Source organism: Lolium perenne, chromosome 7 (assembly GCF_019359855.2).
Source record: "Lolium perenne isolate Kyuss_39 chromosome 7, Kyuss_2.0, whole genome shotgun sequence".
Lineage (NCBI taxonomy): Eukaryota > Viridiplantae > Streptophyta > Magnoliopsida > Poales > Poaceae > Lolium > Lolium perenne.
The window spans coordinates 295,681,202-295,692,837 of record NC_067250.2 but is presented as its reverse complement, the minus strand read 5'-3'; the positions used below and the strand labels follow the sequence as shown (position 1 = coordinate 295,692,837).

At 51.1% G+C, this 11,636-nt stretch overlaps 1 protein-coding gene across 1 annotated transcript; it reads left to right on the top strand.

Moving 5' to 3' along the window:
- Positions 1–8,843: 8,843 nt before the first annotated feature.
- Positions 8,844–10,693, top strand: LOC139833371 (uncharacterized). Its single transcript, XM_071823642.1, has 3 exons — positions 8,844–9,213; positions 9,300–9,398; positions 9,499–10,693. The coding sequence occupies exons 1-3, from the start codon at positions 8,986–8,988 to the stop codon at positions 9,700–9,702; spliced, it is 531 nt and encodes a 176-aa protein (XP_071679743.1). The 5' UTR covers positions 8,844–8,985; the 3' UTR covers positions 9,703–10,693.
- The last annotated feature ends 943 nt before the right edge of the window (positions 10,694–11,636 follow it).

Here is an 11,636-nt window from a genome sequence, read left to right as displayed (position 1 = left end):
TATGGCTTTTAGGGGAAATGAGTAGGAAACGGCACGTTTCACCACATAGTTTGTCGGAACGAGGCCATATTTGGCACGTGCGTGGGCCTTAGGATGGGAAGCAAGGCCCCGGTCGCGGATTTCCAATCCGAACCACGGGCGACGGTTTTTCCATTTTCGGGGTGCCGGAAGGGCTTTTTTTGTGAAGCAGCTACATGGTGCGCATTTCAAAGATCGCGGGACCTCCGCGCGGCGGTAGGATACCTCCTACGCACCACCTATCACATGCCATATGCGCGCGGAAGCCATCTCGGGAATCCCACCCGCTTCTGCGGTGCCCCGCCGAATCCGCCGGAAACCGTCCGGATTTGAACCGGGGCGACACTTTCCTTCGCTCAATAAATGGAGGGAAAAATGTTTTTAGGTCTAGGACGCGTCATTTTATGTGCTAAATGTTTTCCGTTTCGCGCGTTGGCGAGGAGTGTGTACGCAGCGCGCCCGATGCAGCCATACCGCATGTCACATTGGCCCCGTTTTGCGTGATTGGCAAAGCAAACGGAGCCAAAAAATCGAGCGGAGCCGCGTGGCGTCATTTTATGTGTCCTAGTAACCACTGCAAAAGACGGAACTGGGATACGGCAATTATCTTGGAGAACCCTTCACGAACAGGGCTATCTCGTCCGAAGTTCTATGGCTTTTAGGGGAAATGAGTAGGAAACGGCCCGTTTCACCACATAGTTTGTCGGAACGAGGCCATATTTGGCACGTGCGTGGGCCTTAGGATGGGAAGCAAGGCCCCGGTCGCGGATTTCCAATCCGAACCACGGGCGACGGTTTTTTCCATTTTCGGGGTGCCGGAGGGGCTTTTTTGTGAAGCAGCTACATGGTGCGCATTTCAAGATCGCGCGGGACCTCCGCGCGGCGGTAGGATACCTCCTACGCACCACCTATCACATGCCATATGCGCGCGGAAGCCATCTGGGAATCCCACCCGCTTCTGCGGTGCCCGCCGAATCCGCCGGAAACCGTCCGGATTTGAATCGGGCGACACTTTCCTTCGCTCAATAAATGGAGGGGAAAATGTTTTTAGGTCTAGGACGCGTCATTTTATGTGCTAAATGTTTTCCGTTTCGCGCGTTGGCAGACGGGTGCACGCCAGCGCCCGGTGCGGCCATACCGCATGTCCCGGCCCCCGTTTTGCGTTATTGGCAAAGCAAACGGAGCCAAAAAATCGAGCGGAGCCGCGTGGCGTCATTTTATGTGTCCTAGTAACCACCGCAAAAGACGGAACTGGGATACGGCAATTATCTTGGAGAACCCTTCACGAACAGTGGCTATCTCGTCCGGAGTTCTATGGCTTTTAGGGGAAATGAGTAGGAAACGGCCCGTTTCACCACATAGTTTGTCGGAACGAGGCCATATTTGGCACGTGCGTGGGCCTTAGGATGGGAAGCAAGGCCCCGGTCGCGGATTTCCAATCCGAACCACGGGCGACGGTTTTTTCCATTTTCGGGGTGCCGGAAGGGCTTTTTTTTGTGAAGCAGCTACATGGTGCGCATTTCAGTATCGCGCGGGACCTCCGCGCGGCGGTAGGATACCTCCTACGCACCACCTATCACATGCCATATGCGCGCGGAAGCCATCTGGGAATCCCACCCGCTTCCTGCGGTGCCCCGCCGAATCCGCTGGAAACTGTCCGGATTTGAACTGGGGCGACACTTTCCTTCGCTCAATAAATGGAGGGAAAATTTTTTTTAGGTCTAGGACGCGTCATTTTATGTGCTAAATGTTTTCCGTTTCGCGCGTTGGCGGACGGGTGCACGCGCGCGCCCGGTACGGCCATACCGCATGTCCCGGCGGCCCCGTTTTGCGCAGTTGGCAAAGCAAACGGAGCCAAAAAATCGAGCGGAGCCGCGTGGCGTCATTTTATGTGTCCTAGTAACCACTGCAAAAGACGGAACTGGGATACGGCAATTATCTTGGAGAACCCTTCACGAACATGGCTATCTCGTCCGGAGTTCTATGGCTTTTAGGGGAAATGAGTAGGAAACGGCCCGTTTCACCACATAGTTTGTCGGAACGAGGCCATATTTGTCGATGATAATTATATATATTATGATTATTATATGGACCTATTCTTAATATATATATATATTAGTATATTATATTCAGAAAAATAAATGAAATGAAAAACAAAAAAAAAAAATTTGGGCTATGCCGAGGGCCACCGTCGGCGTATCTCCGGCCCTCGGCATAGAACCCCTAACCCTAAAACAACTTACACGCACGCACGCAACCCGCCCGCCACCCGCAGTCCCCAACCCGAGCCCGCCACCCGCGCCCCTGCTCTCTCCTCCCGAGCCGCCACCCGCCGCCGCCTTCCCGAGCCGCCGCCAGCCTTCCCCCGCTCCTCCCGAGCCGCCGCCCGCCGCAACCCGCCCGCCGCCGCCTTCCCGAGCCGCCGCCAGCCTTCCCCGCTCCTCCCGAGCCGCCGCCCGCGCAACCCGCCGCGCAGCCGCGCTTCGCAGCCCCAGCCGTCGCCCGCCGATCCCCACGCCTCCACCGCACTCGACGCCGGCCTCCTCGGCGCGCCTTCCTCCTCCTCCTCAACACCCCCGGCCGCAGCCGTCGGCCTGCAGATGGTAAGTATTTTAGCCTTTTTTCAGTTTTGTGTTGCTTTAATTGTTGTAATAGAAATTGATGTTGGAACTAGTAATAGAAATAGTGGGAATAGAAATAGAATAGTGTAAATAGTCGAAACAAATAGAAATGTAATAGTGTAAATAGTAATAGAACTAGAATAGTGGACATTTGGAAAAAATAGAAATGTGTAGTGTGAATGGAAATAGAAATGCAAATGTGAATTTCTTCTAATAATATGTATTTGTAATAGGCCATGCCGTGACCGCCTCGTCTTGAGCACCCCGGCGTGACGATCCCGGATCTTGACGCGCTTCTCGACGGTCGCCGACATCGACAGTCGGTTGTTCGACTACTTCCTCTACAGCCGAGGGTGAGCAAAATTTCCAACTTCTTCTCCGCATTTTATTTATGTCACTAGATTCATTTTCCAAGTCAAGTTGCGTCACCTAGGTGTCACTTCCCGTCCTCAAGCGTTACGCGGATAAATATGCATTAGTGGTCGGCATATTTTCAACCGTAACGCTTGCGGCATTTACGGGACAGTCGGCGGATCCGTAGTTGGGTACGTTCGCCAGGCTCGGCCCCGGTCCGAGACAGGATTTCGGCAGCGCCTCACCGCTGTGCTCCGGATGCACAGCCTCTTTACTTTTTGGCGAGACGTGTATGGGGAGAGAAGCGGGGAGGTGCTGCCGAAATCCTGACTCGGACCGTAGAGCATGGAGAACGTACTCAATCTACGGATCCGGCGGCTGCTAGGAGCCCACCTAGTAGAGATGTAGGTTGATGCATTCGTTTTGCCTCGTTAAAAAAATTAAAATATGATGCATTTTCCTATTTGATATAAATGCTATGCTTGTCGTTTGGCTTCCAATAGAGCAGAGGATGGCTGATAATGGATGGATGTACACCGGCCGTGTTAGTGCGACTAATAAAACAGATGAGTGGATAAGGAAGACTTGGCATTTAGTGAAGGAGTTGGCGCGTGGTACAAAACGAAGGTTCAGCCACTTTGCCCGTGCAATCGTTGCTTGAAGCATCACCGTCGTGGAAAGGATGACATGTTTAAACACCTTACGCAATATGGGTATATGCCTCGTTACGTCACGCAGATCGACTTTGATGAGCACGAACGTGACAGAGGTGAGGTGATGCGGCAGCGGCTCAATGGCAATGAGTACGATGGGGTTAGAGACTTTCTAGATGATCTTGTCGATGCCCACATGCCAGAGTCGCCACCTTCACGGGAGGAACCGCCAGAACCGGAGGAACCTCCGTAACCGGAGGAACCAGAGCCAGCCGCGAAGGCCTTCTATGATATGATAGCCGCTGCTAAGACGCCTCGTACGATGGCGCCGAGATTTCTCAGCTCGATGCCATCTCCCAATGTCTAGCCGACAAGACCCGGTACAACACCACCCGTGACGGCTTCGAAGCAAGTCTGAAAACAACTGGTAACATGTTGCCCAAAGGGCATTGTCTGCCTAAAAGCCTGCACGAGATGAGGCAACTCATGTCGGCGCTCAACATGGATTATCAAAGGATAGACTGTTGTGAAAATGGATGTGTTCTCTTCTGGAAACAGTTTGCGGAGGACAAGTACTGTCCCATTTGTAAGGCCTCTAGGTATGAAGAGGTAACGGGAAAGGATGGTCGGTGAGGCGGTCAAAGATCGCAAAGTCGATTCTTCGGTATCTCCCATTCATAAAAAGAATCCAGCGGCTTTACTTGACTGAGGAGACCGCCAAACAGATGACGTGGCACAAGATGGGGACTCGAATAAAGGACAATCAGGGGCGGACGAAGATGGGACATCCATCTGATGGCAATGCATGGAAGAACTTTGATAGAAAATACCCCCATATGGCAGCAGATGCTCGGAATGTCGAATTGCGATAGCTACGATGGCTTCAATCCATATGGTATGTCGAATTCCAATTACAGCTTGTTGGCCCGTGTTTGTAATTCCGCTCAATCTCCCTCCCGGAGTCCTAATGACGAGGAAGACCATGTTTCGTCGCCGATCATTCCAGGGCCCCATTACCCGGGAAGAACTTGAGTGTCTACATGCAGCCGATTGTGGAAGATTTGAACCACTCTTGGCACCACGGGACGTTGACGTACGACCGAGCATCGAAGACAAACTTCGCATGAAAGTTTGGTTGCATTATACCATGCATGACATGCCCGGGTACGCCCTAACATGCGGATGGTGTACAAGCTGGTAAATGGCCATGCCGGTGTAGCATCGACTTGAGTTCCTTTGGCTAAATAAGGGTCGCAAGTATGTTGCGTTTGACACGAATCGGCGGTACCTCAAACGGAGGCATCCGTTCGTAGAAGACAAAAAGAACTTCAAGAAAGGCAAAGTTGTGCATGAAGTAACAGAGGTGCCAAAGTTCGATGGTATAGCTGTTGATGCCGAGCTACGTGCTCTCGTGCCAGCCGCATCGGAAGCTGGCCATCAATTTGAGGGATATGGTGTAACGCACAACCGGACTCACGAGGCAGCCTTAACGGCTCGAGTATTACAAGGACCTCGAACTTCCCCATAACATCGATGTGATGCACACCGTAAAGAATGTCGCGGGAGTCCTTATTTCACACGTGCCTAAACATTCCCGGGAAGTCAAAGGATAATGTCAAGGCTAGAGTCGATGTTGAGAAGCTCTGTGATAGGAAGAAATTACACATGCAACGTCCTACCGGCCGTCGAAAGAATTGGTTCAAGCCGCACGCCGACTTACCGCCTTGATTCCATCCAAAAGAAGGAGGCATTCAAGTGGCTAAAATACGTTGTGATGTTCCACGATGGTTATTGTTCGAATATGAGCAAGGGAGTCAATCTTTCGACGGGAAAAGTCACCGGGCTCAAGAGTCACGACTATCATATATGGATTGAGCGGCTGATGCCGGTGATGCTTCGAGGGTATCTCCCCGAGAAAATATGGCGAGTGCTCGCGGAGTTGAGCCATTTCTTCCGCACGCTCCGTGCTAGCGGATATGTCCTAAGGTTATTGAGAAGCTGCAAGTTCAAGTGCCGGAGTTGCTATGCAATTTGGAGATGATCTTTCCGCCAGCTTCTTTACTCCGATGGCACATCTCATTGTGCACCTCGCAAACGAGGCACTCTTGGGTGGCCCAGTGCGCTTTCGGTGGCGCTTTGTATTGAGAGAGAGTTCAAGTATATTCGGAAGATAACGGAAACAAAGCCAAGATTGAAGCATGCATAGCTGAGGCAACGTGCCTTCGGGAGATGGCAGATGCCGCAACAACGTACTATCTCGATGAAGTTCCCACTCGCATAACCCGGTCTCTCGTTACAATGTCAACGTGCCCATGAATGACCCCAAGCTTCAACTATTCCAATGTCCCGGTGGCAAGGCTGGTAAAGGACAAAAATATAGATTGGAGAGGGAAGAGAAGGATTGCATAATGCTCTATGTGCTTATGAACATGAAGGAAGTGGTGGGGGGACGACGACGATGGCGGTCACGATTTCATTAGGTAACATGGTGTAATGCTTATTGTATCTAGTTTCGATCACCTACACTCAACTCGGTCTAATGCTTATTGTATCCTTTCAGCGAATTCACGGATGAACAGTGGTGGCTTCCGCGCGATCCCACGGGCGCGGAGTTGGAGACTCTACTGAAAGAGGGTGCTCCTAAGTAAAAATAAACTTTGTGTCTTGGTTCATGAAAAAGTAATGTCTAAGCTGTCCCTCTTACCTACCAATATGTGACTTGTCCCTGTTATTCCACGTAACTAATGCACACAACAAATTTGAACCGTGCTTGTAGGGAGCTGATGCAAACGTTGAGATGACAGATGAGTTGAGATGTGTTTCCCAAGGTTGTAACCGTGACGTCATGAAGTATGAGAAGTATGACGTGAATGGGTTTCGATTCCATACAGAGACACACCAGAAGGGCCGGGCGAATCCAAAAACGATAAATACTGGTGTCTTCACTAAAGGATTCGATACCTTTGATTACTACGGGAGGTTAGAGAATGTATACGAGCTGACCTTCAACCGTACAAACAAACAACTCAATCTCGTTGTGTTCAAGTGTCATTGGTTCGACCCAAGAGGTGGACAGAGAATTACCAAGTCCATTGGGTTAGTTGAAGTTAAGCCTTCCACCACCTATACCGGAGCCGATGTCTATATTGTTGCTCACCAAGCCAAGCAAGTTTATTATTTGCCGTACCCATGCCGTAAAGCGGCCCTCAACGGCTGGGAAGTCGTGTTCAGTGTATCGCCACATGGTAACCTACCGATTCCCTCCGAGGACGATTACAACAACATTGACCCTGTAACATACGAGGGAATTTTCTATCAAGAGGAAGAGGACTTCGGGCACTTTGAGTTAGAATGTGTTCTTGAAGAGGACCTCAGGAACGATGCAGAAACTCGTGGTGAGTCAGTGGTGGATCTAAAGGACATAGATATGCTCGAGAAGTTACAAGTGGAAGATGATAGCGATGATGAGCCTCCACCCGTCTATCAAAATCCAACTTACTACTCAAAAGATAGTGATAGTGATAGTGGCAAGGAGAAACAAAATGAGATTGACGATGAGATTGATGACGGCTGGTGAGGGTCTTTTATGTGTTTATATTTCAACATGCTTCTTATTTGTTTAGTATCTTTATGCTTAGTATTTATATTTTTTTCAACATGCTTCTTTATTGTTTAGTATCTTTATGCTTAGTATTTATATATTCTTGAACATGCTTCTTAATTGTTTAGTGTCTTTATGCTTACTATTTATATATTTTTCAACATGCTTCTTAATTGTTTTCTCTTTCTCAATGCAGGTGATTGAACAATATGAGCGGCGGCAAGGAGGACTCGTCGAGCTTGCTTAAGAAGATGCAACAACGCAAGAACAATGTTAGAAGGAGTGAGAGGGAACCGCGTCGCAATCCGCGTTACGAGGACTTTGCGGTAGGAGGAGGAGGACGAGGACGAGGACGAGGACGGGGACGAGGTGGTGGAGCTGGAGGTGGCTTGGGAGGAGGTGGAGGTGGAGGTGGAGGTGGCTGGGGAGGACCGGACTTTGAGCCACCACCCTCGGCTCGTGCGACGTTGCTTCCGGGTTCTTTGGAGGGGACGTCTAGAGAGGAGGCGGAGACGGAGTCTAGAGCCGAGGAGGACTCTAGCCGCGGGTTTGAGACTCCGGAGGAGGATGGGCGGCCGAAGGCACTGAAGATTCATGGGGAAGCGAGAGTCCCCGACGAGAGGAAGGAGCCTAAGACCCATGAGGCGAAGACCCTTATTATTCCTGCTGGCCCTGAGTAAGTGTACTAATTTGGCAATTTCGATTTTCAAGTACTAATGTTTGATTTTCATGTGCTAATGTTTGATTTTCATGTGCAGCAATTGGATATTTCCTCCGGGGTCAAGGGCGCCTGCCTAGTAGCATGATTGGAGCTTTGCTTAGGAAGTTACGGCCGGGCAAGTACTATCCCCTCGGCACCGTCCCCAAAGCGGCGAGAAGAAGCTAGCCACTACTTGGACGGACTACGAGAGTGCCCCCGGCGTAGGCTTCCCGACGGCTGCTGAGGCCGTGATGAGAAAGTTTTGGGTAAGACATATTTTCTCGAGCTTCGTTCATATTTGATGACCCCAATGTTCTAACTCATGAATCTCACAATTGTTTTTTGCATGATTGAAGTGTTTTTATCGTGTGGTGCCCGAGGTTGAGGAGACGGCCGCGAACAGGACTTTGCGGGCGACTTGTGAGAGGTTGACACCGCAGGTGTGGTACAACCAAAGGATCACGTCCGCCAGTCACTTCTGGCAGAGAGGCGAGAGGGTCCATAAGCCGGACATTGTCGGTAAGAATGCTAAGGCCGAGTACGAGATGACGGTGGAGGACTACATGTCGGTGAGTAAAATGTCAATGAGATTCTACATTGCTACTAAGTTGCGATTGCATTAGATTGAGTTGAGTATTGCATTTTCAGGTTATCCCCGATTGGGCCGAGCCGCATGCCGAGGCATGGGAGGAGATGGTTAGGACGAGGTGGCTCAAGATGGACGAGGACTTTGCAGCCGTGGCGAGGCGGAACGCGGAGAACCGAGGCGACGGTGGCACACACTGTGGGGGAAACCTCAGCTACGAGCGCTACAAGGGGAAGACGGTATGTATACATTTTATTTTCCTTCAGGTTCAAAGTTGGTACTCACAACATTTCCTTTCGCGATGCGAGGGCCGCGTTAGGACCCGAGGAGGAGATGTCCGACCTCGAGATATACAACAAGATGCGGCTTAAGAAGCCCGATCTCTCGCAGCCTCAGCCCTCGCTCCCGAGTACTTCGGCACCTACGCCGAGGACGTCGAGAACTACTGCGAGATGGTGAGGCATCGTCACCCGGAGGTGGATGACCCCATGAGCGCGGAGGTCGACGAGGAGTCGTTGGTCCTGTCGTCCGGAGGGTTGCCGCATGGCCGTCTCGCCATGCTGAACAAGGCCGTCAAGCATACCCTCACCACGACCTTCACGCGTCTCAAGGCGGGACTCACCAAGGACAGCCCCCCTCTCCCGCCTCGTCGCCGGGCTCGGCAACAACCCGCATACGACGTAAGTTTCCCTCATTTCCATCCTCTTTCCGACTTTCGTTCATACATTGCTAAGTGCTAACGAGACATGAATTTGTGAAATTGTAGCCTGACTTCGAGGCGGCCTACGTGGCCGCTCATCAAGAATATCAGGTGGCCTTCAACCAGCACCAGCAGCAGTTCATGGAGTACATGGCATATATACATGTAAGTTCCAACCTTTGTTTTCGCAAATGATGACAAGTCCCACTTTCTCCTAGTTTGATGCTTCATTTCGCAAAGATCCGACATGTAAACTATCTTGCAGGCGTCGTTTGTGGCCAATCAAACTGGACAGACAGTGGATTTAGGGCCGATGCCTCCCTTTCCGGGGCCGGCGCCAAACATGCCATCGAAGGAAAATTTCGCTGCGGAGTACTATGGGAGAACAACGGTAAGTTCTTCGCCAAACCGAATACTACGGCTTTCCTTTGCCTCGCAAATTGCTAACATCTCGGGAACATGTGTGTAGGGAACGGGATGTTCCGGAAACCAGGGTGGTGGGAGGGACATGACACCGGTTCATGATGGTGGTCCTTCTCCCGGTGCTACACCCGGTACTTCTCCCGGTACTTCTCCCGGTCCTTCTCCCGGTGGTTCTTCCGCAGCTTCTACCGGAAGGAATCGGCCCGGGCCGGTGTCTAGCGGCGACGAGCTCCTCTAGTTGTCCCATGCATGTATCTTATCGACACGATACTATGTATCCGGAGCTATGTTATGAGACCATGATTTGTAGCTATTTGAACATCATGTGATGTCTATGTGCAAAGTCCTGTGAATTATGCAATATATGTGCTGTGAAAACTGTGAAATCTGTGAAATCTGTGCAAACTGTGAAATCTGTGAAAAACTGTGAAAACTGTCAATTTGGCAATTTTGTGAAATCTGGGTCGACGCTACGCCGACGGCCTAACCCTCGGCATAGCCTCGACATGGACCAAATGGTCAGGGCTATGCCGAGGGCCTCCCCCTCGGCGTATGAACGGGGAGCTCCCAGCGGTTGCCACGTCGCCTGATGTGCCGAGGGCCTCCCCCTCGGCATAGCTCTTGATACGCCGACGGGGCCACGCTCGGCGTAGTGTCTGCGTAGACGCGGCCAGGAGGCGCCACGTGCCTCCGTACGCCGACGGGGCGACGCTCGGCGTAGCGTCTGCGTAGAAGCGGCCAGGAGGCGCCACGTGCCTCCATACGCCGACGGGGCGACGCTCGGCGTAGCCCAAACGGACGTTAGCCGGACGGCGCCGGTCACCGTGCTACGCCGAGGGTTGCGACGCCGACGAGCGGTTCCAGCCGTCGGCCCTCTGCGGCTACGCCGACGGCGGCCTCTACGCCGAGGGCCGCGTGTGCTCTGCCGAGGCCTATCTTCCCCGAGGAGCTACGCCGAGGGGGCCCGTCGGCGTATCGTACGCCGAGGGCAAGCGCGTGCTACGCCGAGGGTCGAAGGCCGTCGGCATCTACCGCGATTCCTGTAGTGACGGAACATGAACCCACGGGCGCGTGGCGGAGAAGGTGTTTGGAGCCGGCACTTGCATATATGATTCATCTACTAGCAAAAATAGCCGTGCGTTGCTACGGCAGGTCAAATATAAACCTAGAAAAAGTCTCGTAAAGTTGCACAAGGCATACCTCGATCAAATTAGAACTCCACAAATAACACCAGTCTTCCATTCATTCCGGACTGTTTCCATTCATTCCACTTTCTTCTTGTTTCACTTATGTCGGTATGCGTGGTGCGAGACCTTCCGGAGCCCTCTCAGACACATCCTTTTGAAACAATTAGAAATCATTTTAAAAAAAAGTCAACCTAGAAACCGTATTGTGAATATAACCCAACCTAGAAGATGTATCGTGAATATCACCACATGCACCTTAAAATTCAATCCCTTCATTGTTTTAGCCTTCTCAATCCTCGGTAATATTTTTTTACAAATTACTGTCCTTGCCTTCACTTATATAAACTTTTTTTTTCTTATCTCATTGGCAAAAACCACGGAAAATTACTTCGGCCAGAGCAACTTATTTCAGAAATTGTTGTCCTTTCCTAAACTTAACTAAACTTGACTTTCTTATCTTCACCATGTCGCCAACAAACACCGTGGCAATTTATTTTAGTCAGGGCGCAAAAATGCATAGTAGGTTCAGCGTTGACCCTATCCCACATACTCACACGCAACTCTTGCACGAAGTGTTGACTGCTGAGCAAAGTACGAACATGGCGACAGAGCCGGAGCGGGCGATGTTTTGGTTATAAGATGGAGGCAACTAATTGTACTCTAGTGCTGCATTTTGCTTGAGATGGTATGCTAACTGAAGCTTGGTGTGGTACAAAAAACGCGAGTTTTGTGATCAAACTAAGTAACCAACCAAAAGAGCATCAAATTTAGAGAGTAACCACCCCACTGCTCC